The sequence below is a fragment of the Pangasianodon hypophthalmus genome, chromosome 7 (genome assembly GCF_027358585.1).
Source record: "Pangasianodon hypophthalmus isolate fPanHyp1 chromosome 7, fPanHyp1.pri, whole genome shotgun sequence".
Classification (NCBI taxonomy): Eukaryota; Metazoa; Chordata; class Actinopteri; order Siluriformes; family Pangasiidae; genus Pangasianodon; species Pangasianodon hypophthalmus.
The window spans coordinates 3693044-3717754 of record NC_069716.1 but is presented as its reverse complement, the minus strand read 5'-3'; the positions used below and the strand labels follow the sequence as shown (position 1 = coordinate 3717754).

Genomic DNA, 24711 nt, shown 5'->3' with positions numbered 1-24711 from the left:
CATGATCTGGCTCTACACTAGATTTAGGTTATTTTTGCCAAAGAATTAAATAAAAGAATATATTTGGAGATGGGCTTTGGGCAAACATGGGTTAAAATAACTTTAAAGATGATATTTTATCACTTTTTAAATATTGTATATTTTACTGTAAATGACATTAAAAAAAATGACACCACAATCCAAGTATACTATACGTAATACAACAACTACACTGGACATAAATTTATTAGAGTCATATGTTTTATTGCTTAACACTTATGTTTTGTTCAGGGAAAAAATGATCCCTTTTATTTTTATGTGAATATCTTATGAAAATGTGACCGTGCTAAAAAATAAGTTTGCGCTCAAATGAACATAAATGATTTGGTGCAGTAAGTAGTGTTGCCACCTCACAACCCCAGGGCTCCCAGTTCGATTCTGAGCTCAGATCACTGGCTGTGTGGAGTTTTGTGCGTTCATCTCGTGTCCATGTGAGTTTCCTCTGGGTTCTTTAAATTGTAACACTAAGTCACACGATTAAACCAGAGAATAGTGCTTACCCACTCTGTACACTAACATTAACAAAATATCAACCCAGCAAAACTGACTTATTTAATCAGTAATAATTTCCACATTGATTTTAGCTTGAACAGATGAATAAGTGTTTTATTCCTAAGGCTTTCGATATCATCCTGTCCAGATGACAGAGATCTTACGCTATGTATATTACACTGAACAGGTGATGGAGATATGAAAGTGTCAGTGTTGCAGAGCAGCGTGTTGGACTCGGTTCCTGCAGGAGCGTCAGTGACTCTGCAGTGCTCGGTTCTCTCTCAGAGCAGAGCAGCAGAACTCCAAGTGCTCTGGTTCAGAGCTGCTCCACCACAATCCCATCCTCAAATCATTTACACTCATCACAACAGCAGCCATCAGTGTGAGAGCGGCTCTTCTACACACACCTGTGTGTACAACTTCTCCAAGAACATCCTCAGCCTCAATGATACTGGTACTTACTACTGCGCTGTGGCCGTGTGTGGGAAGATCATTTTTGGGAACGGGACACGAGTACAGTTGGGTAGGAACACATTCACTTACTCAGAGTACAGTTGGAGAACGTTCCAGAATTTGGTTAGTGAACAAACATCAAAACATTTTATCTATTTATTTATTCATTGGTCTCTATTTGTTACTTGTGTATGTAATTATGTTGATGTCATGGCCAATTTGAAACAATGAAGAAATTGTCAAAACATGTTTTAATTTGATTTTTTCTTTGCAATATCACATTTATGTCTCCCAAAGCAACTTTTAATCCTGTAGTGATCTGTCTGGGAACAGCGTTGGTAATGTGTGGGATTGTGATCTCTGTTCAAGCTGTTTTACTCTGTAAAAGGAAAAACTGTGATCAATACAGAGGTAAGTGTTTACTATGATAGTGTAAATTTTTTTTCAGTACATGTTTTGCATAAAATGACCTCAGCAGTTATTTACAGTTCAGATCCAGTTATTAGAATTATTCGATTTGGGTTGTGCTAAAGGGCTTAATGCTAAAATACAATAAGGAAAATGTTTGCAGTGTTAGACTGTTATGCATAATGAGTCAGGCTTTTCATAAGAGAAAATGTCTACTACATGATCTCTTGATTTATTTTTTTCCAGAGAGAATTCAGCATGGTGCTGTGATAAACACTGAGAAGACGAACACTCAGGTACTGTTCACTTGGTAAAAGAAATGCCTCAGGGGAAAAAAATAATAACAATAATAATAGTTTCCATTCTCCTTTAAAATAAGAACAATAATACATGTTTTAAACTTTGTCTTTTCATAGTTCTTCGGTCATTTATCTTGCTAGATATACATTTAATTATTTGTAATAAGCCTCATTAATAATTAAATAATTCCTCATTAGTGATTTTATTAATGCAATTCATCATTAATGTTTTGTTTGTTATTATTTTTATTGATCATATTTTTATAATTTAGGACCGAGACTCTGTGGAGCTGAATTACGCTGCCTTACACTTTAATGAACGGAAAACTAAAAGAGCGAGAGAAAATCGAGGTCGATCTCAAGACAGTGTATACTCTGAAGTGAAATCTTCCAGCATTACTTAAAAAATGTCTATTTTATTTTATTATGTCACTGAAATTGTTAAATGTAATTTAATCTAATTTAGTTTTTCTGCTCATGAATAAAGTTTATGGTCTGTTCTGTATCTAATTTAGATTTAAACATTTGGTGAAATCAAATCGCATTATTTACTTGAGAAAACATGATTTAACTCTGTGTTAATGAAATGATGATTATCATGACAATTTTACACCTGTATAGTTTTCTTTAATGTAAATTTTTTTCAAGAAAGGTGTGCTGGTCATGAAACACTTGATTGGAAAGTTTTGATTAGTTTTCAGTGCTGAGTATCTCAGCAAAGCTTTACACATGACAAATGATTTTTGTCTATTTGGTTTGTTTTTCATAACATGGTATTACCCATCTTCCATGCTTTTTCATTAAAGTCTACACATTCATCAATAAATAATGAGTACACATTGCACATGCTGTTAGTAAGTAAGTAAGTTTTATTTATAAAGCACATTTAAATTCAGCATTACACTGTGTGACCAAAGTGCTGAACAAAACCAAAAACCAAAAACAAAACTGTTGTCTATTTTCTTTCTGTAAGTGGAAGAAGTCTGTGGTTTGAGCGTGAGAAGAAGGGTTAGAGGGTAAGACCAGTCCTCACCTTAAACAATCTATTTTTAGATCCTTCAACAGAGGCAGCATTAGCATTTAAGAATTTTAACCCCTTCCTATGGTGAAACAGGAGCCATCTGCCTTCCTGTTTTTTTTTTTTTCCAGCTAAAGCAGCAGTCAGACCAAACACAAATAGAATTCACAAAGAGGAAAAGACAATTAACTGAACTAAAAAAATGTGGAAAAATTCGAGAAGTTTACCTTGTACCAGGTGAATTTTGACCAATGAATTCACAAACCTCAGTCTTGTGAGCTAATCGAAAACAGTATATTACACCAAGAGAAAGGCTTCCTTCAACATTCTCATTTATGTATGGAGATATAGAGTGCTGCAGGGATGACGTATCTTTGTAAGCCAACCCGGAAGTTAGCATCACCCTGGTTCCCTCGACGTAAAGCAATAGAATTTTTCCATTGGCTTTTCGATTGTTGCAGAAAAGAAGCTCTGTGACCAACAGGTTTAGGATTCTTACATGTTTTGTTCATCAAGATAATCTTCACAAATGAACACAACTTTAATGAATTTTGAAGCCTAAATACAATCGCCAGAATTAAAAAGCTAAAGTTAGGCTTTATGACTTCAAAGTCACCACCACTAAGCTTCCGACAACTTTTTCAATTTTTATTTTAAAAACATGCTCCCTGATAAGGATCCACTGGGCTCTTTTTGAGGATGAATCTAACCCCCACCCTTTTTTTTTTTTTTTTTTCGAAATGTGCCTATGTTGCATTATTTTGGAGAAAATTCAGTTTATTTATTCAAGTCAAGTCAAGTGGAGTTTATTGTCATTTCAACCACATACAGCCAGTTAGTACATAGTGAAACGAAACAACGTTCCTCCAGGACCAAGGTGCTAAATAGGACAAACACAGAACAACACAAAACTACAAGGGACTACATACATTTATACATAAAGTGCACAAGTGCAAACATCACAAGACAGTACAATGACTACTGAGATAGACAATGGGGACAGTAAGTCCCAGTGCAGCACCGACCAGTACACAGTTCTATTAGAAAGTGAATCCAGTGACAATAGTGCAAAAAAAGTACAAGTTGCTGAAATAAGTGTAAACATAAGAAGTAGCAGCCTAGTAGAGAATATAAGATATGCACAGTATAATAAATATTTGTAGCAGCATAATGTAATTCGGGGATGTACAAAAAATTGCAAAGAGGATGAAGGATGTACAGTTGTGTGTGTGTGTGTGTGTGTGTGTGTGTGTTCTTTCAGTCCAGTTTCTGAGTATTGAGGAGTCTGATGGCACGGAGGAAGAAACTGTTGCACAGTCTGGTCGTGAGGGCCCAAATGCTTCGGTACCGTTTACCAGACGGCAGGAGGGTGAAGAGTGTGTGAGGGGGTGTGTGGGTTCATCCACAATGCTGGTGGCTTTGCGGATGCAGCATGAGGTGTAAGTGTCTGTGATGGAGGGAAGAGAGACCCCGATGAGCTTCTCAGCTGTCCTCACTACCTGCTGAAGGGTCTTGCGTTCTGAGACGGTGCAATTCCCAAACCAGGCAGTGATGCAGCTGCACAGGATGCTCTCGATAGTCCCTCTGTAGAACATGGTGAGGATGGGGCATGGGAGATGTGCTTTCCTCAGTCTTCTCAGAAAGTACAGGTGCTGCTGTGCTTTCTTTGTTATGGAGCTGGTGTTGAGGGACCAGGTGAGGTCCTCCGCCAGGTGAACACCAAGAAATTTGGTGCTCTTGGCAATCTCCACGGAGGAGCTGCCAATGTTGAGTGGAGAGAGGTCATTCTGTGCTCTTCTGAAGTCAACAACCATCTCTTTAGTTTTGTCCATGGTTAGAGACAGGTTGTTCGCTCTGCATCAGTCCGTTAGTCACTGCACCATTCTTGCTGATGAGACCCACTATGGTCGTGTCATCAGCAAACTTGATGATGTGGTTCGAGCTGTGCATTGCTACACAGTCGTGAGTCAGCAGAGTGAACAGCAGTGAACTGAACACACAGCCCTGTGGGGCCCTAGTGCTCAGTGTGATGGTGTTGGAGATGCTGTTCCCGATCCGGACTGACTGAGGTGTCCCAGTCAGGAAGTCCAGGATCCAGGTGCAGAGGGAGGTGTTCAGGCACAGCAGGTTCAGCTTACCAATCAGGTGCTGAGGAATGATTGTGTGGAATGCTGAACTGAAGTCTATGAACAGCATTCGAACATATGTGTCTATTGTCCAGGTGGGTGAGGGCCAGATGGAGGGTGGTGGTGATGGCATCATCTGTTGAGCGCTTGGGACAGTAAGTGAAATGCAGTGGGTCCAGTGAGCGGGGCAGCAGGGTCTTGATGTGCCTCATGTCAAGCCTCTCGAAGCACTTCATGATGATGGGTGTAAGTTCAATGGGACGTTAGTTGTTGAGGCAGGACACTGGATACTTCTTAGGCACGGGGACGATGATGGTGGCCTTGAGGCACGTCGGAACGACGGCGTTGCTCAGGGAGGTGTTGAAGATGTCTGTGAAAACATCCACCAGCAGGTCTGCACATCCTCTGAACGGGTTGACTCTGTGTAGAGTCTTCTTCACCTCGGCTGTGGTTAGGCACAACAACTGGTCATTGGGAGGAGGGGTGGTCTTCCTCGCCATCACATCATTCTGTGCCTCAAACCAAGCATAGAAGTTGTTCAGTGCATCTGGGAGGGAGGCATCACTGTCACAGGCAGGTGGTGATGTCCTGTAGTTGGTGATGGCCTGGATGCCCTGCCATGCCGTGTCTCCGCTGTCCTTGAAGTGGTTGTGGATTCTCTGTGTGTGTGCGCGCTTTGCCTCTCTGATGGCCCAGGACAGTTTAGCCCTCGCTGTTCTTAGGGCCACCTTGTCGCCCGCTCTGAAGGCGGAGTCTCGGGTCCTCAGTAGCGCACACACCTCTGCAGTCATCCACGGCTTCTGGTTGGAGCATATGGTGATGATCTTGGAGACAGTGACATCATCAAAGCACTTGCTGATATAGCTGGTCACTGATATCGTGTATTCCTCCAAGTTGGTGAAGTCGCCGTCAGTTGCTGCTTCCCTGAACATGTGCCAGTCAGTGTGTTCAAAACAGTCCTGAAGAGCAGAGATGGCTCGTGCTGGCCAGGTTTTCACCTGCCTCAGAACCGAGTTGCCGAGGTGGGGGCGGGGCTCCACCCAGTACGCACAGGGGATGTTTGTGAAAACAAGATTCAGCGCATGCTTCCCTCTTCCCTCAGTGCGTATTTATACATGTAGTAGATGAATTTTCCTGTTTGGCGTGATGTTTAATGTGCCCGACAACCTCTGTAGTCCCATTTAGCCACTTGTTAGCAACTGCCTTTTTCAAGACACATAAAAGCTTAAAAAATCATGAGTGGAGTACTGCTGATGTATTTTATGTCATAAAATAAAATGTGAAAATATCTTGAGCCTGTGTTAACCACAGACCTTATTTCAGGCATTTAGTTAAAAACCCATAAAAAAAACTCATTGACTTCGGGATGACGGAACCAGAAGTGCTAAGATGCTAACTAATTTCCGGGTTTTAGGACTCATTCCTGCAGCACTCTATTTTGTGCTCCTGTTTGTAAACATGCTGTTTGTACGATATTTCCATTTCATGTCACTAAGTCAGCTTCTACATGTTTTTATCATCTAGCTAGCACGAAAACTCAGTTCACAGCTTCTGCTCAAACTTCAGGTCTTCATCAGAAATCAGTGTGAGCTCCATGCAGACCTGGAACAAAGGCATGTTGGTGAAACCCACAGGGCATGACATGCTACTCGTAATTCCATTATGTTGTGTAGAAGCCAATAAAATGTTATAAAACAAACTAAAGAGTGTGTTTGTTTGACAAATCAGGTGGTTCAATATGATAATGCTGACTTTGTTGACTGTTGACATCATTATGGAAAGATTACCAGGCAAAACAATATTATTTACAGGTATGTAATCAGAGGCACTGTGTGTGTTTTATTAACCATACACGCAGAGAATAAAATATTTCATGGGGGTTAAAACCCCAAATCCCCCCTCCATGAGAATTAATACTTAATTAACTTCCCACAAGTTCAGTTAATGATAATATAGAAAGTTCATTGTAAAGTATTAAAACTTCTATATGAATAAAGTTGCGCTTTTCATCACTGACTTCTGCTGGCCAGACTGAGTTACAAACAAACATGTAGGTGGAATGGAAATTTAGAATGAACATGTGACTTGTAGCAGCCAATGAGATGAAAGTCTCCAGTACAAAATTCTCAGTTGTTTGGTCTCTAAATACTTTCAAACACCTCGACCCAAGTATCATGTCATTTATGAGGATGGCTCCACTCTGGATTCTTGTTTTATGTCTCAACATAATATGTAAGTTTGAAATGTTTTTGTTTTTTAATTTAAAATGTTATAGATATTCAGTTGCCTACTATTTCATCAATATTTATTTTGTTGCATTGGATCTGACTTGAATTTATGTTCTAGTTCCAGGCCATGCTGTGGCCCATGCTGTCAACCGATCATCATTTGTCTCAGTGAAGTCTGGAGAACGTGTTACTTTAAACTGCACATTTCAAGATACATACAGTAAAGAACTTATGGTTTGGTACAAGCAACAATTTGGAGAGTTGCCTCGGGAAGTGGGAAAAATTAGAGAATATATAAACATCGAAACTTCACCTGAGTTCAGCTCAGGATTCAAAGTAGAGGAGATTATAAATGGAATTTCTTTAACAATTCTACAAACAAAAAAATCTGATGAAGGACTGTATTTCTGTGGAATATATACCTGGGGCAAATTTGAATTTTCCAGTGGAACATTCGTAGCTGTGACAGGTAAATCACTGATACACACACACACACACACACAGATAACATAAATTTATAAAAAGGTGACTTTACAAATTTTATCCAATATAGAAAGCCAACCAGGAGGTGTAGAAATACTGGGATTATTCCTTTTTATAGATAAACACATTAAGGTTGTTTTTTGAGTCTTGGCAAATTGTCGCATCCTCATTTCATGAACTGAGGGCAAGAATCACTATTGAAAGCATTGTTGTAGATAAGTTGCAGTGTACATGACATATTTTGTTTCACTAATAGAGGTCATATTGTATATAACTTCAGTACTTTTGGAAAAAATCTTTTGAGATCTGCATGTCTTTTGTGTAATTTTTTCATTTCGTATCAAAGTTGTGAACATAATTTTCAGACAACATGCTTTTTGATTTATTTTCTAAAATTGGAACTATACTTCCTCCCACAAGACATACAGCAACCTTCTTCAGTTAGGAATTAAAAAAAGGCTTAAAACATCTCTTTTTACAGTCTATTTCTATATTTACGGTCTATATTTGTTATCATTTGACATTTTCTGAGCAATTATATAAATACAAATTACTATATATAAATGATTAATTTGAATGTTTTATTTCAAAGCTACAATGCCCTGTTTTACTCATTTCATTATTATTTTATCTTAATTTATGTTATGGTTCAATTCATATTAGTAGTAGTAGTATTTATTCTTAGAAATTCTATTTCATTTTAATTTTTTAATTTTCATTGCATTTTCTGCTTCTTTGCTTGTTTTTTTTTCATTTTTATGAATAAAGCACTTTCAACTGAATATTTTATATCTATCTATCTATCTATATATATATATATATATATATATATATATATATATATATATATAATATCTGTCTATCTATCTCTCTATCTTTCTATCTATATATATATATATATATATATATATATATAGATAGATAGATAGATAGATAGACAGATAGATAGATATGCATTTCCATGAATACTTTTGGAGCCAGTTTATTAGGTATCTGATGGGTAAAATATCAGTTCGGAATATAATGTGTTGAAGACAATAAGATCCCACACTGTCTATATTACACTGAACAGGAGATGGAGATGTAAAAGTGTCAGTGTTGCAGAGCAGCGTGTTGGACTCGGTTCCTGCAGGAGCGTCAGTGACTCTGCAGTGCTCGGTTCTCTCTGAGAGCAGAGCAGCAGAACTCCAAGTGCTCTGGTTCAGAGCTGCTCCATCACAATCCCATCCTCAAATCATTTACACTCATCACAACAGCAGCCATCAGTGTGAGAGCAGCTCTTCTACACACACCTGTGTGTACAACTTCTCCAAGAACATCCTCAGCCTCAATGATACTGGTACTTACTACTGCGCTGTGGCCGTATGTGGGAAGATCATTTTTGGGAATGGGACACGAGTACAGTTGGATGCGAATACATCCACTGATCAACATTTCAGTAAGTATGTAATTGTATTTCATATCATTTAGCTTGGTCTTAAATGCAAATATTTAGAAGATTGCTATAGTTCTACAATGTGTACATATTCATTATGATATTTATTTATCTACAGAGGGATCTGATTCTGTAGTGATCTGCCTTGCTGTAACATTGGCAGTGTGTGTGGTGGTGATTTTTGCTCAAGCAATTTTAAGCCGTAAGAAACGAAACTTTGAACAACATTGGGGTAAGTCTTCATTTAGTTGTGGAGTAAAAATTTACCTGAAATATAATAATATAAATAGAAATATAAATTACTTTTCATATTCTTTAGATAAAGTCAACAAAGCACAAAAGTTATAAGATAAATGAAAAAAAAGCATCTGTTAAATGATCTTGGGGCAATCTCTTTAATTCAGTCCATTTTATTAGCATAGATCCAGTCATAAAAGTCTCTTTCCTTTACAGTGAGACCTCCACAAGGTACGCTGATGGAAAACACACACATTCAGGTAACCGTTCATACATGGCATTAAGAGTAGTCCGAAAAATGCATGATAGTCTTATTTGTGATTAACTCTTTCTATCCGCTCCTGCAGAACCGTGATGCTGTGGAGCTGAATTATGCTGCCCTAAATTTCAGTGAGAGGAAAACTAAAAGTGGAAAAACAAAAAGAGGACAACATCAAGATACTGTTTATTCTGGAGTGCTAAAATTCCCTCGTACTTAGATTTTCTAAAATTGTAAATTTTTTTTTATACAGCTGTCTGTCTGCTCAGTGTCATTATTTAAACACTGTTTGAGCCAAATCAATGTAATCATTAATTCTAACCATAAAGGTGAGTGGTAAATAATATTAATAATGAATAATTAAGATAACTCATTGTTTTTTACTGTAACATTATCTCAATTTACAGTTGACAAGTTTGGTCATGTTTTAGCTCTCCATAAGCATGTTGTAACAGAAAAGGCAACTGCTGGATTTGATTGTATACATGTAACTTGTATAAAGTGGAATGAAATCCTGACCATGGTGTGACACATACTACAGTAACACAGAACACATGACTACATAAAGCATAAGCACACAATAGTATATGAAATAAATACACAGGATAGTGCATGGTAACTACACAAGACATCAGAACAGGCTGGATATGGCATGGCTGAGAAGAGCTGAACATACTGTAGATGTGCAGTTGTATAGTCACAGCAGTGTAAGCCTAGAAACCAGTCAAAGTAATTTTCTGTAAAGCGCAGACTACACAGTCAAGCAATGCAAGTGGAAAAGCTGACTCAATAGAGGAATGTGTAACAGCAAGATCAGTAATAAAAAGAAACTGGTATCAACTCTGAAGACTAGGCTGGAAGAAAGGCTGTTGATGAAACCCAATGACATGACATAGTACTCATAATTCCCTTATGTTGTGTAGAAGCCAGTTTTCCCCACCCGTGTTAATCCCAGATTTCAAGTTGTAACAAGTTGGTACATAACACAGATCTGACTTCGTGTATGCCCATGTGCACAGCTGGTTCCAAACTTCATCCAACACGGCAGGGGATATCCATACTTCAGTCTATGACAGTTAAATATATGGTCCAAGACCACTTTCTTCATTCATCCATTCATTTCTAGTAAGTGCTTTATCTTGGTCATGGCCATGGTGGATCCGGATCCTATCCTGGGAACACTGGACATGAGGTGGGAATACAACCTGGATTTATAATATCCAACCAGCATGCTATTAGGAGGTGGAAGGAAACGAGAGAACCAGAAGGCGGACAAGGGAAGAGCATGTAAAACGCCGCATATACAGTAACCCAAGCTGAATAAATAATAATAATAATAATAATAATAATAATAATAATAATAATAATAATAATAATAATAATAATAATAATTATTATTATTATTATTAGTATTATTATTTCTATTGTTGCACCCACCAAATTTTGGAAGTTTCCAGAAATCATTAAGTGCTAAGTGTGTCAGTACTGCTGCATAGAACAAGGTGTAAATATGTGATAGAGTATTACACTGAATATCTAATGCTGTATGTAGATTATTTCTTAACTTCTTATATTCTCATCAGTTTGACCCATTATTGTTATTATTTTTTGTTAAATAACGTTGGAATTACCAGAATATGGATTCGTTGTCCACTCACTCATTATTTTTTTCAGGAATTTAAGTAAAATCTTTTTTCCCCCTCATAGTTATGGATTAGATTCAATTCAATTTTATTTGTATAGCGAATTTAACAATGGACATTGTCACAAAGCAGTTTTACAGAAATATATAGATTCCGGATATAAATTTTAAATTTATCCTTAATGAGCAAGCCAGAGCCAGCAGTGGTAAGGACAATATCCCAGAGACGACATGAGGAATAAACCTTGAGAGGAACCAGATTCAAAAGAGAAGCCATCGTCATCTGGGTGATAAAGGATAGTGCGATTATATATAATTTCTCTTCTATAACTGTATACTGACTATATGTAGTCAAAAAGTGCCAATTGTGTTAACAGAAACTTGAGTATGAGAATCAGAGTCACTTTTGAATTCATTATAGTTTTAACTTAGTCTGTTGTATCAAAATGAAGTTAATAACTGTTCAATGATGGAAACGTATTCACATAGAAGTGCTGAACTTAGATTCTTAGTGTTTCTGCACTTTTCACCACTGACTTCTGGTGGACAAACTGAGTTACAAACAAACATGTAGGTGGAATGGAAATTTAGAGTGAACATGTGACTTGTAGCAGCCAATGAGATGAAAGTCTCCAGTACAAAATTCTCAGTTGTTTGGTCTCTAAATACTTTCAAACACCTCGACCCAAGTATCATGTCATTTATGAGGATGGTTCCACTCTGGATTCTTGTTTTATCTCTCAACATAATATGTAAGTTTGAAGTGTTTTTTTTTTATTTACAATGTTATAGATATTCATCTGTCTACAATTTTTCCTGTCTACATATTTCTTTTGTTGCATTGGATCTGACTTGAATTTATGTTCTAGTTCCAGCCCATGCTGTGGCCCATGCTTTTAACCGCCCATCATTTGTCTCAGTGAAGTCTGGAGAACGTGTTACTCTGAACTGCACATTTCAAGATACATACAGTAAAGAACTTGCTGTTTGGTACAAGCAACAATTTGGAGAGTTGCCTCAGGAACTGGGAAAAATTATAGCAAATAGAGACATCGAAACTTCACCTGAGTTCAGCTCAGGGTTCAAAATAGAGAAAATGATGAATGGCATTTCTTTGACAATTGTACGGACGAAAAAATCTGATGAAGGACTGTATTTCTGTGGAATATATACCTGGGGCAAATTTCAGTTTTCCAGTGGAACATTTGTAGCTGTAACAGGTAAATTGCTGACACACACACACACACACACACACACACACACACACACAGGTTTATAGTGTTATATATAATCCAGGTAGCTTTTGCAGTGTACTTCAGTACAGATAGTGTATGAGGTAAAACATAAGTATAATACACAAAGGTTTCAGAGGAATAGGACGTTTCAGATGAATGTCCTTCATCAACTGTGCAAGCAAAGTGCAAAATGCTTCTGAGGCTCTAGCTGGTTGATAATCCAGTAGACATTTAAAATGGTATTTGGTATCAGTGTTGGAAAATCTACTGGACATTCTTTGCTTTGCTTGGAATCTTTGTGTATTACACTTAATTTTTACCACATCCACTTTATTCCCTGTACTCCCTCCAACAACATGTACATCAAGAATCTTCAGTTTAAAGGTTAAAATTTTTTTGCTTACATTTTATATTTGTTATATCACTTTGTATCAATTGACATTTTATGATGAATTACTCATTGATTTTTTAATTGGTATTAAATTTGGAATTTTATTGTTAATGTTTTTTTCTCTGAGCTACAATTTCCCGTTTTACTCACTGTTACTGTTTTACCTAACCTATTTATTTATTTAATAATAATAATAATAATAATAAAAATAATAAAAATAATAATATTATTATTATTACATTAAAATAATTAATTTATCTGTTATCTAGTATCTATTTTCTGCTTTTTCCCTTATACTGTTTTTTATTTGCCTTTTTATTTCTAAAGCACTTTGAGATGCTTTTAATGTTTAATGTTTTAATTATGTATATAAAATGCATGTGTATATTTACATTCTCATCAGTGAAGGGCCTGTAAGCATAAATATTTTATTAGGTACCAGTTTATTAGGTATCTGTTGGCTATCTAATGAGTATTATGGCAGCTTGGTGTATAAAATTGTAATATTTCAAAGACAATTAGACGCAGTTTAATGCTTCAAGTAGAAACAGATGCAAATCAAACTTTTACTGTCTGTATTACACTGAACAGGAGATGGAGATGTGAAAGTCTCAGTGTTGCAGAGCAGCGTGTTGGACTCGGTTCCTGCAGGAGCGTCAGTGACTCTGCAGTGCTCGGTTCTCTCTGAGAGCAGAGCAGCAGAACTCCAAGTGCTCTGGTTCAGAGCTGCTCCATCACAATCCCATCCTCAAATCATTTACACTCATCACAACAGCAGCCATCAGTGTGAGAGCAGCTCTTCTACACACACCTGTGTGTACAGCTTCTCCAAGAACATCAGCCACAATGATACTGGCACTTACTACTGCGCTGTGGCCGTGTGTGGGAAGATCATTTTTGGGAACGGGACACGAGTACAGTTGGATGTGAATACATTTACTCAACGTTTCAGTAAGTATGTAATTGTAGTTCATATCAGTTTACTTGGTTTTAGTTATAAATATTTACAATATTCATACCATTCTACAGTGTGTACTTATTCATCATTATGATATTTAATTTTCTACAGAGGGATCTGATTCTGTAGTGATCTGCCTTGCTGTAACATTGGCAGTGTGTGTGGTGGTGATTTTTGCTCAAGCAATTTTAAGCTGTAAAAAACTAAACCTGGAACAAAACAGGGGTAAGTCTTCATTGGGTTGTTCAGTAAAAATTGACCTTAAACATAATATAATAAATAAAATATAATAAAATAAATGTTTTTTTTGATAAATTCAACCAAGCACATACAGTTTAATAGATAAAACATAATCCCACAGATTAAATCTACTCGGGACAAGGTCTTTAATTCAGTGGCTTTGTACTGTATATGATCTAGTGCAAGATAAAAATGAATGTAAATGGAGGTACACTTTAGCATAGATCCAATCATAAAAGTTCTTCTTTTTTCGACAGAGAAACTTCCACAAGGTGCTTTGATAGAGAAAACACACAATCAGGTAACTGATCAGACACTGTGTATACACATAGCCACAAAAAATGTAAGCTGATCATCTTATTTGTGATTAACTCTTTATATCTGCTCCTGCAGGACCGTGATGCTGTGGAGCTGAATTATGCTGCTGTAAATTTCAGTCAGAGGAAAATTAAAAGTGGAAGAGCCAAAAAAAGGCAACCTCAAGATACTGTTTATACTGAAGTGATATACACTCCTGTTACTTAGATTACTGTTACTAATCTCACTATAATTGTCTGCTCAATGTTTAAGCCAAATCAACGTAAGAACATTGTCATATAAAATCTATTCTGTCAAGGGGTGAGAAATCAAACTTGAGCTTCATATGTTACAGGCCTGGCTTTCTTGAAAAGTTTTGAAGGAAATGTTATAGTTTTCTAGTTTCCTGAATGTAATTTTTTAATCTATGTACAGTTATAAAGTTGAACAAGTGGTGTGGTCTGTTTATTTTTGAGCTCGTATAACTCTTTTGTTGTTTTTACTATGCAACATCTGATAAATCTCAGTTCATATAAGTTCTGGTCAAGCTGTAGCTTTCCATATGCATGTTGCAATAGTACAATCTAGAGGTTATAAAGCATGTGCTAGAGTCTCCGTGTGATGGTAGAGTTGCATATGATATAAAATAGTTTTAGAGATGTTATTTATATGAGTATCAAATGACAAACCAGTTTTGAGGGGTTGCAGAAACCTTTTATTTCACATAATGGTTAATAATGTGAAATTTAATAGCTGTTTTTATTGTACTTATTCTAAACTTAATTGTGAATGTCGAATGGGTTGGTTGGTTGTTTCCAAAGAATTTCCATTTATGCTAAGAAACTGGTGATGGTCTATTAAGTAATATCTAAACCAGGCACTGGCTTAGACTGGATTAGACTGCCACTGGTTTTATGTGACTATCTAAATTGGCCATATTTTCGTATTTCATGAAACATATTTCATTCTGAGCTCTAAGTCTTAAAGGTCAAAATGAGCTATTTACAATAAGGCACACTAATGACATAGCAACCAGTAATGAATTAACTATAGAATATAGAATATCTGAGAATTGCTGTAAATCATGAGAAGAATATTTAACATCAAAAACTCAAGAATTTAAACAAGGACATTTTTATTCTGGATTTAAATAAAGCTTGTGATCCTAAAACTATTGCAGCTGGAAGTAATCCTTGGGATTAACAGTAAAAGTGCATGAGCAGACCAAAATGCTCAGAATGGGTTATATTGCTTAAGGAGATTAGCAAGACACACTGAAGTTAAATCTTTTAGAGCTTTAAACATCGTGAGCAGGACTTTGTATTTAAAGCAGAACTTGGTAGGCAGCCATTGTAGTTTGAATATGACTGGGGTAATGATCTCAGGCTTTCATTTCCTGGTTGTAGGTTGACAGCAAAGCAGTCAGACAGTAACATGACATGAGCCAATCCAGAGGTTATAAAAGCATGCACTAGATTCTCAGTACCTTGCAGGATTTGTAAAAGTAGAAGTCTTGTTTTGCCAAGTTTCTCAAATGATAATATGCAGTTTTAGAGATGTTACAAAGCATCTAAACCAGCATCAGGCTCTAGAGTGAAATTAGCATCCTTACTGTCAGCAGTCTTAGAACTCAGTAGCAGTATTTGTTTTGGCAAGACTTTAGGAGCAGGAAGGTTTTTGCTTTTCAAAGCTTTTATGTTTTTAATACTGTTTTCTGTTTTGCGCAGTCAGGGCCTACCTCTCTTTTAGGGCATATACGTGACCTCTTAGGGCCCCGTCATGGACAGAGGGCCCTGTGTGGCATCTTTTTTCCCTCCTCAAGTCAAGTCAAGTGGAGTTTATTGTCATTTCAGCCATATACAAGTACACAGTGAAATGAAACAACGTTTCTCCAGGACCAAGGTGCCACATAAGACAACACAGAACAACACAGAACTACGGGGACTACATAAATTACATAAATTAAAAGTAAAGTGCACAAGTGCAAACATGTGCAGACAGCACAAGACAGAACAGACAGTACATAACTATGACGCAGACCAGTACACAGTCCTGTTGAAAGTGATAAAGTGACAGTAGTGCAAATATTACAGCTGAGGTAGTGTAAACAGTGTAAACAGTGTAGTAGCAGCAATAATAAGACATGTGCAAAACATGTGCAGTGCATGTGCATAGAAGATGTTCCGTTGTGTGTATATATATGTATGTATGTATGCGTGAGTTCCTCTGGACCAGTTCAGCTGTGTGTGTATGCATGTGTGTGTGTGTGTGTGTTCCTTCAGTCCAGTTCTAGGTATTTAGGAGTCTGATGGCATGAGGGAAGAAACTGTTGCACAGTCTGGTCGTGAGGGCCCGAATGCTTCGGTACCGTTTTCCAGACGGCAGGAGTGTGAAGAGTGTGTGTGAGGGGTGTGTGGGATCATCCACAATGCTGGTGGCTTTGCGGATGCAGCGAGAGGTGTAAATGTCTGTGATGGAGGGAAGAGAGACCCTGATGATCTTCTCAGCGGTCCTCACTATCCGCTGCAGGGTCTTGCGATCTGAAACAGTGCAATTCCCAAACCAGGCAGTGATGCAGCTGCTCAGGATGCTCTCGATAGTCCCTCTGTAGAACATGGTGAGGATGGAGGGTGGAAGATGTTCTTTCCTCAGCCTTCGCAGAAAGTACAGGCGCTGCTGGGCTTTCTTCGTTATAGAACTGGTGTTGAGCGACCAGGTGAGGTTCTCCGCCAGGTGAACACCAAGAAACTTGGTGCTCTTGACGATCTCCACGGAGGAGCCGTCGATGGTCAGCGGAGAGTGGTCACTCTGTGCTCTTCTGAAGTCAACAACCATCTCTTTAGTTTTGTCCACATTCAGAGACAGGTTGTTGGCTTTGCACCAGTCCGTTAGCCGCTGCACTTCCTCTCTGTATGCTGACTCGTCGTTTTTTCTGATGAGACCCACCACGGTCGTGTCATCGGCGAACTTGATGATGTGATTCGAGCTGTGCATTGCTACACAGTCGTGAGTCAGCAGAGTCAATGTATTGTGTTACATAAGAAACATTGTTTTATAATCCTCCCATATTCTAGGATGCAAGTATGATTATAAAAATCACAATGTAACTTACTTTCTAGGTCTCTTAATTTCTGATGCACAGAACAGAGCTGATGGTTTATTTATTAGTGCTGCTATTTCTGTGAAGGCTTGCTAGGTAGGGAGAGGATAAACCAGTCACTGGAATAAACACCGACTTTTTATCTAGCTCATGTTACAAAGGCGAGACTTCCCAGCCATAATTAATTTTTCTGTTTCTCAAACTGATCATATTAACCATCATAACCTAAACATTTGTCTTTTTTTTTCTTTTTCAGGTAGGGCATTAATGCTAGCTAGCTAACAGAAGCTAGTATTAGCTTGCTACATTGTTCAAAATCATTTCAGTAACATTAATGTACCTTGCTAGCATATTAGCTACGATGATAAAATGTATGACATTTTAGCAGTTGTGCTACTCAATCAATATAAACGTGAAAGTCAGTGTTCTGTCCAATGGGTTGCCTAGAACACACATTATCATCTTTTTAAATGTCCAGAAAATCTGTGGGATGTGTTTATTTAGCCATTTCAGTTCAATAATGACTGTATTGAATGAAATCATGGCATGGCCTGGAGTGGTAACCTATTCATGGATATGGTATGAGGTCTAAAACTCTCAAACCTGCTCAGGAGCAGGTTCACTGTAAATTCACCATAAATAAGATTGTGTTGCATATTTCTATACTAAATCTATTGCACAATTACTAAGTCTAGGTCATGTAAAAATGTTTTACTTTTAGTCTACACTTTTTCTTCAAGGCTTCCATTCTAGCTGTATTTTAATCCAGTCTCTGTCATATTTATTTGGGCACAAATGTGTTTTATTATGTGAATAAATTATTTAAGCAATTTAAATTACTGTTTAATGTTTCATTCTACTGAGTTCTAGTAAAAGCTTGTGGAAGTAAAATTAATTCTCTGTGAAGTAAAACCTCTTCTACCTGAATCAATTTCTATTTTGTACTGACTTCTGGTGGTCAAACTGTATTACAAACATCTGAACATGAGGGTGGGATGGAAATTTAACTCATGATATGCAGCAGCCAATGTCTTCAGCACAATATACTTGTGCTTTTGTCAGACAGCTCACATCAAGCATCATGTTGTCTATAAGGATGTCTCCAGCCTTGATTCTTCGTTTATCTCTCTACGTGATATGTAAGTTTCACAAGCTTTTTGTTAAAAAAAAAAAAAACTGTTATTGTTATCTTCCCATGTCTTGATACATCTAACGTCAGCTTATTTTCCAGTTTCAGCTGAAGGCGTGGATTTTTACAAACCATCATCATTTGTCTCGGTGAAGTCTGGAGAACGTGTTACTCTTAACTGCACATTTCTGGACAGCAGCAGATCAGATCATATTGTTTGGTACAAACAAAGATCTGGAGAGATACCTCAGGAAGTTGGAGAAAGGCTTTTGCACTCGGATGCCAAAATTTCACCTCAGTCCAACAGCTCAGGAGTGAAAGTGGAGAGAATTAATAATGGGATTTCTATGACAATATCACATGTAAAAAAAGATGATGAAGGGCTTTACTTCTGTGGACTATCTAACTGGGAGAAAGTACAATTTTTAAATGGAACATTCTTGGCTGTAACAGGTAATTAATTACTTAAAGCCGTACAATGCACATAATTACGGTAGATTTATGCTCAAAATTGATTTATTATTTCATTTTTTTTATTACTATCATTCTAATACATATTTCTACATTAACAACTTACACATAGACTTGTATGGTGGATGCTCCATGCAACCAGATTAAAAATGTGTAAAACTGTTTAAACAGTGTAGTTTTCTGAAAGGAGAATTGTTATTTAACACTTATGGAAGGAGTCTACAGTGTCAGAGCTTTTAACACTCAGAGATAAAGATGCAACTAAGTTTTCCAACACAGGAAAGGTTTCAGGACAGAGGACATTAAGTTCTGCAGTTTCCTTATAAGACAAGCTAACTTTTTGGCTTTTTTTGTTGTCTTATTAATTTGAAAAGAGAAAAAAAAAGTTAGTGTAGGAACTGCTATAATGCAAGTGATAACAGGAACTAATTTGTTCAACAACATTAAATATAACTATAAAAGGATAAAAAGCATGACATTCTTTAATAAATAAAAAAAATTATAATCATTGGCAAATTCCTGTGGTATAAGAGGAATAAACACTTGAGGACATGCCGTTATAGAAAAATAATCAACTTAAGCATCATAACAGTAACTCTGCTATCACACCACCCATCAGTGATTACTTTCCTATAAAAGTGTTTTCATCCTAACACTGTCTATATTACACTGAACAGGTAAACCAGATTTAAGTGTCTCAGTGTTGCAGAGCAGTGTGTTGGACTCGGTTCCTGCAGGAGCGTCAGTGACTCTGCAGTGCTCGGTTCTCTCTGAGAGCAGAGCAGCAAATCTCCAAGTGCTCTGGTTCAGAGCTGCTCCACCACAATCCCATCCTCAAATCATTTACACTCATCACAACAGCAGCCATCAGTGTGAGAGCAGCTCTTCTACACACACCTGTGTGTACAACTTCTCCAAGAACATCAGCCTCAATAATACTGGCACTTACTACTGTGCTGTGGCCGTGTGTGGGAAGATCATTTTTGGGAATGGGACACAAGTACAACTAGGTAAGAACACATTCACTCAGTGTTAAGTATTCCAGCTGTCACTGGTCTTACTAAATGTGTAGATTTTTTTCCGAATGATATTTTTGTCCCATGACAGAATCAGCAGATCCTGTAGTGATCTGCCTTGCAGTAGCTTTAGGAGTGTGTGTGGTTGTGATCTTTGTTCAAGCCGTGTTCAACTATAAAAGGAGAAACTCTAAACAATGCAATGGTAAGTCTGCAGTTAAACGTTGAGATTAGTTCTGTAACAAACAATTATTAAACAGTAATATTTATTATTCCATCAGGCTATATCTATACACCTTTGTCTTTTTTTTTTTAATTAAAAGAAGCCTTTTTTTTTTTTAACTGAGGTGCTACCTTAGAGAATAATCACATATTTTGCATGTTATATTTTTTTTCCAAACCTGTGATTATGTCAGTAATGTAATGCATCATGCATTTCACCATATTAGGCCTTGAAATCTAAAAATGAATGAATCATGTGAGAAAATCAGAATGTGAAAATAAAAAAACATTCACTCTGTGTGAAAATCTACTACATGTGAGAAATGTGTGAAGTTTACTGTAACATGTCTAAAAACCACTTCATGTGTGAACTTCATGTGACATTTTCTTTCCTCTACAGTGAGACTTCAACAAGGTTCTGTCATAAAAAACATTCCTAATCAGGTAACTAATCTTAAATCTTATATACTGTACATAGGCTCCTGTTATTATTTAAAAAGCTATTAATATGAATGAACACCTCAACAATCTCAACAGATTATTCAGACAGACAGTCATGTTTTACTGAATCTTTGCTTTATATTCCTACAGAGTGATGATGCAGTAGATCTGAATTATGCTGCCTTACATTTCAATCAGAAAAAAACGAGAAGAAAGAAAGATCAACCTCAGGATTGCGTGTATTCTGAAGTGATAAAGTCATCACAGCTACATAGAGCATATCTTTAACATCCCATCTCATATCTTCTCTCATATAATCTGTTTTATATTTTTCTCAGTAGTAAAGTGGATCATGGAGGAGTGTGGTCGATATTTTCATGCTGATTGAGCAGGAAATGTTCAAAGCAAATTACTGAAAATTGCCTGATTACTTTCTGGGAAATGCTGGTTCTCTCAGAGAGTGATGTTAGCAATTAATTGTAATTAATGAAGTGCTGGTTGTGGATGATGAGTTAAAAAAAAAAATTAAAATAATAAAATTATGCAGAAACATAATGCAAGTCGAAACTTTCATCTTTTGCTCAGCCATGCTGGTTTCACTGGTTATCTCAGCAATTATATAAAATTATATAAAAATTTTTTTATATAATTTCTGATATAAGATTTTTTTTTCTTCTCTGTAGTTTGCTCCCGAATGATTGCTTGTCTCTCATGCTGTTTCATGGATACTAATATAACTGTAAATCTTCCATCGTTGGTAAATCCCCAGTAAACCTTGCATGTTATGTTATTTTCTTTGTGGCTGTAAGTCGAAGCATCCTGTGGTTTGAGGCTGAGAGCAGATGGAGATCTTTCTGAAGTACGAGAACGAGGAGGTTGAGATAAAAGCCTAGAGCATCTCACACAGAGGTCTACCCTTTAACCAGAAATTATTAAAATTTTTGGTCTCACAGCAAACACTAGCATACTAGCCTGACATGCTGAGTCATAGCATTCAACATGGTGCAGCTGGCAAGCTAATACACACAACTCGCAAGGTAAAAAAATTGGAAAAAGAGTAGACAATACTTAAAAACTAAAAGTAAAAAAGATGTTGGTACTATTTAAGGATTCAAATCCTGACACTAACTTTGTATTTGAATATTAAGTTCATCTTAATTTACCGTTCTAAGGTTGAAGAAAATCGTGTTTGTACATAATCATTTTGTACTTACAGCTACTGTCTTCTGCTACTTATTCATCAGGACCAAGATCTTCCAAATACTAATGGGTTCTTTTCACAAATTCTGGGATTTTGCTGCCGGAAGTAGCCTAAAAACACAACAATGGATGAGTCTATGAACAAGAGTTCACGCAGCTCATGCAGTGTGTTAAATTTCTAAAAAATTTACAACTATGTCATCTTGTTTTTTCATCCCGAATTGTTGATGGTATCTGAGAGGTCAAGAGGTTGGAGAGCAGATGTTTATTCAAAAAAAAAAAAAACCCTCCACAGGATTATGTTCACTTTAGCACTACAGTCTATGACTAAGTGTTTAGAGATTGAGCTAAAGAAGCTAATCTAGCAGGCTAACTATGTAAACGAATCACTATGAGTGTTGGTTAGTTAACCAAGGTACACAACCGTCTAACATTAGCAAATGGATGCTATAATCAGTGGTACAAATTAACTAACTGCTTCATCTATCCACTATTTTATCATTCTGTTAATGATGTATTTGGTAAGTTGGACCACATTTTCTATGGCTTAAGTCTTTACTTTCATCATCAAGGACATTTATTTATACACACTTATTCATGTAAAAAAAAAAAATAAAGAAATCAATTCTGTAACAGAACTTGTAATAATCTTCTCCAAATTCATCATCACCATATTCTACTCATGTACACACACATTAGACCAAGTAAAATGAACATGATGGCCTGATTAACTTTCAGTTCATCTCACAACAATAACAGGGTTTATAAAATGTTCAATATTTTCCAAAATAAACAATGTTTAAAATGCAGTAGGAACAGATTACGTAAAATTACAGTAAAAATAAACAAATGCCAGAAGCAGCAGAATTAAAAAAATAAAAATCAATCTCTAAAATGAACACAGTACACCAATTTAAAATCTCTGCATACTCAGTAGTAGGCCTAAGCAACGTTCTACAACTCCCAGTCTACCTCATTCCCCTGACTATCTTGACTAATGCTCCTTTTGCTTGGAAATTGGAGCTTTATGATATAGAATGATGTTTTTTATTACTAATTTACAGTCATATCATCATATTTACATATAAAACTAAATTATTGGTATGTCTGAACCTAAATTCTGCATCTCTGAGGTAAGCATCTATCTTTGTTTTTTTTTTTTTTTTTGCTTGGTTTCTGTTTGTACCACTGACGTCTGGTGGTTGAAGGGTACACAGCATGTCGGTGGAAATTTTATATGAACTTGTGACGTAAGAGCCAATGAGGTTAAAAGGAGTTTGAGCTTCAAGTGTTTAGTGCTTTTAGCATTTGAACATTTGAACTTTCACTGTTTTTGGCATGAGCATGGCTCCAGTCTGGATTCTCATTTTCTCTGTCTACAACATGTGTAAGTAAACTTTCATACACACATTTAAACTGAAATTACTTTTCCCTGTTACACATAGTTCAGATCTTACTATCTGAATTTAATTATTTATTGTTTCCTTTTGTGGAAGTAAATTGTTAAGTTATTTAAATCTATTCCGCTTTTAGTTAACACCTGATTCTTTTATTGTTTTATTTATTTTTTTCCTTGTTGAACCATCTTTTAACATGTTCTTCACTGTGATTTAGTTTTGCTTTAATTTTTTATTCTTTTTTAAATTTTTAAAAAAATTTAATTTCTTCTAATTTTATGTGTATTGTTATATCCTTTCTGATTTTTTAATTTTATTTTTTATATTTTGACTCAATCAAGCATGTTTACATAAATGTTCTTCTTCTACTTCTATTTCTTCTTATATAATTAATTTAGATTTAATTTTTTTATAGACCCAGCACAATCTGTGGATTTTGATGAAACGGTCTCACTTGTCTCTGCTGATCTCGGTCATGCTGTGACTCTTCAGTGCACACTTGCAGTAAAGTCCACTAAGGATCTTATACTTTGGTACAAGCAAAAACTGGGAAAGATCCCTCAGGCCCTCGGGATGACTGGACTGTCGATCAATGAAATAATTTTACCACCGTTCAATCAGACTAACTTTCAACTAGGTAGAACTGAAAATAAAATTTCTCTGAATATTCTACATGTTACTAAAGATGATGAAGCGATGTACCTCTGTGGAATATCTCAAGTGAACGTTATTGAGTTTTCTAGTGGAACATTTTTATCTGTAAGAGGTAATCAATATACTCAACCTTTTTTTTTTATTGTTTTAACAGTATTATTGTAATATATTTTGTCACTTTAGAGACATTTACATTGTATTATTTTCTATTATTACTCAATACAGCAGTGTTTATTGAGTGACTGTATTTATGGTTGTAGTTAACTAATCTGTAACCAGTATATAATAAATCTTCTGCATTACCAATCTAAAACGTTTCTATTATTATAAACAGATAAACGACACTGGGACGTCTCAGTGTTGCAGAGCAGCGTGTTGGACTCGGTTCCTGCAGGAGCGTCAGTGACTCTGCAGTGCTCGGTTCTCTCTGAGAGCAGAGCAGCAGATCTCCAAGTGCTCTGGTTCAGAGCTGCTCCACCACAATCCCATCCTCAAATCATTTACACTCATCACAACAGCAGGCATCAGTGTGAGAGCAGCTCTTCTACACACACCTGTGTGTACAACTTCTCCAAGAACATCCTCAGCTTCAATGATACTGGCACTTACTACTGCGCCGTGGCCGTGTGTGGGAAGATCATTTTTGGGAACGGGACACGAGTACAGTTGGGTAAGTACTTTTAAAAATCTTCAAAAGTAAAGTTGTGGTTCTTTAGGCAGGTGAGAACAATTCAAACATATCTAATATGTTCTTTAATAAGATTACAATAAACCAAATATATGAATATTAAACCTAATTCTAGACTTTTCTTAAAGCAATTTCAAGCTTGAAATAGTTTTG

The 24711-nt window shown here is 36.5% G+C and overlaps 3 protein-coding genes and 1 long non-coding RNA gene across 4 annotated transcripts; all 4 read left to right on the top strand.

Annotated features, from left to right (window-relative positions):
• The first annotated feature begins 1271 nt into the window (after positions 1–1271).
• On the top strand, positions 1272–2039 carry LOC128318578 (uncharacterized). Its single transcript, XR_008301984.1, has 3 exons — positions 1272–1395; positions 1639–1688; positions 1964–2039. It is a non-coding gene; the product is annotated as an uncharacterized LOC128318578 (long non-coding RNA).
• A 4985-nt stretch (positions 2040–7024) lies between these two features.
• Positions 7025–9573, top strand: LOC117597646 (uncharacterized). Its single transcript, XM_053235594.1, has 4 exons — positions 7025–7067; positions 7188–7532; positions 8619–8984; positions 9566–9573. Exons 1-4 carry the CDS (start codon positions 7025–7027, stop codon positions 9571–9573), a joined length of 762 nt encoding a protein of 253 aa, XP_053091569.1.
• A 2255-nt stretch (positions 9574–11828) lies between these two features.
• On the top strand, positions 11829–14344 carry LOC117597649 (uncharacterized). The gene is made up of 5 exons (XM_053235593.1): positions 11829–11871; positions 11995–12339; positions 13337–13696; positions 13815–13928; positions 14337–14344. Exons 1-5 carry the CDS (start codon positions 11829–11831, stop codon positions 14342–14344), a joined length of 870 nt encoding a protein of 289 aa, XP_053091568.1.
• A 4092-nt stretch (positions 14345–18436) lies between these two features.
• On the top strand, positions 18437–21007 carry LOC117597666 (uncharacterized). Its single transcript, XM_034305773.2, has 5 exons — positions 18437–18479; positions 18572–18922; positions 19618–19950; positions 20048–20161; positions 20958–21007. The coding sequence occupies exons 1-5, from the start codon at positions 18437–18439 to the stop codon at positions 21005–21007; spliced, it is 891 nt and encodes a 296-aa protein (XP_034161664.2).
• Positions 21008–24711: the final 3704 nt, after the last annotated feature.

What these genes read in the sequence shown, in the direction of transcription:
- LOC117597646 (XM_053235594.1), top strand. Translation starts at nt 7,025, where the DNA reads ATGGCTCCACTCTGGATTCTTGTTTTATGTCTCAACATAATAT. An exon ending in TTTATGTCTCAACATAATAT is followed by an intron (nt 7,068 to 7,187) that starts GTAAGTTTGAAA and finishes TTCTAGTTCCAG; the next exon opens with GCCATGCTGTGGCCCATGCT. An exon ending in AACATTCGTAGCTGTGACAG is followed by an intron (nt 7,533 to 8,618) that starts GTAAATCACTGA and finishes TACACTGAACAG; the next exon opens with GAGATGGAGATGTAAAAGTG.
- LOC117597666 (XM_034305773.2), top strand. Translation starts at nt 18,437, where the DNA reads ATGTCTCCAGCCTTGATTCTTCGTTTATCTCTCTACGTGATAT. An exon ending in AACATTCTTGGCTGTAACAG is followed by an intron (nt 18,923 to 19,617) that starts GTAATTAATTAC and finishes TACACTGAACAG; the next exon opens with GTAAACCAGATTTAAGTGTC. An exon ending in TGGGACACAAGTACAACTAG is followed by an intron (nt 19,951 to 20,047) that starts GTAAGAACACAT and finishes GTCCCATGACAG; the next exon opens with AATCAGCAGATCCTGTAGTG.
- LOC117597649 (XM_053235593.1), top strand. Translation starts at nt 11,829, where the DNA reads ATGGTTCCACTCTGGATTCTTGTTTTATCTCTCAACATAATAT. An exon ending in TTTATCTCTCAACATAATAT is followed by an intron (nt 11,872 to 11,994) that starts GTAAGTTTGAAG and finishes TTCTAGTTCCAG; the next exon opens with CCCATGCTGTGGCCCATGCT. An exon ending in AACATTTGTAGCTGTAACAG is followed by an intron (nt 12,340 to 13,336) that starts GTAAATTGCTGA and finishes TACACTGAACAG; the next exon opens with GAGATGGAGATGTGAAAGTC.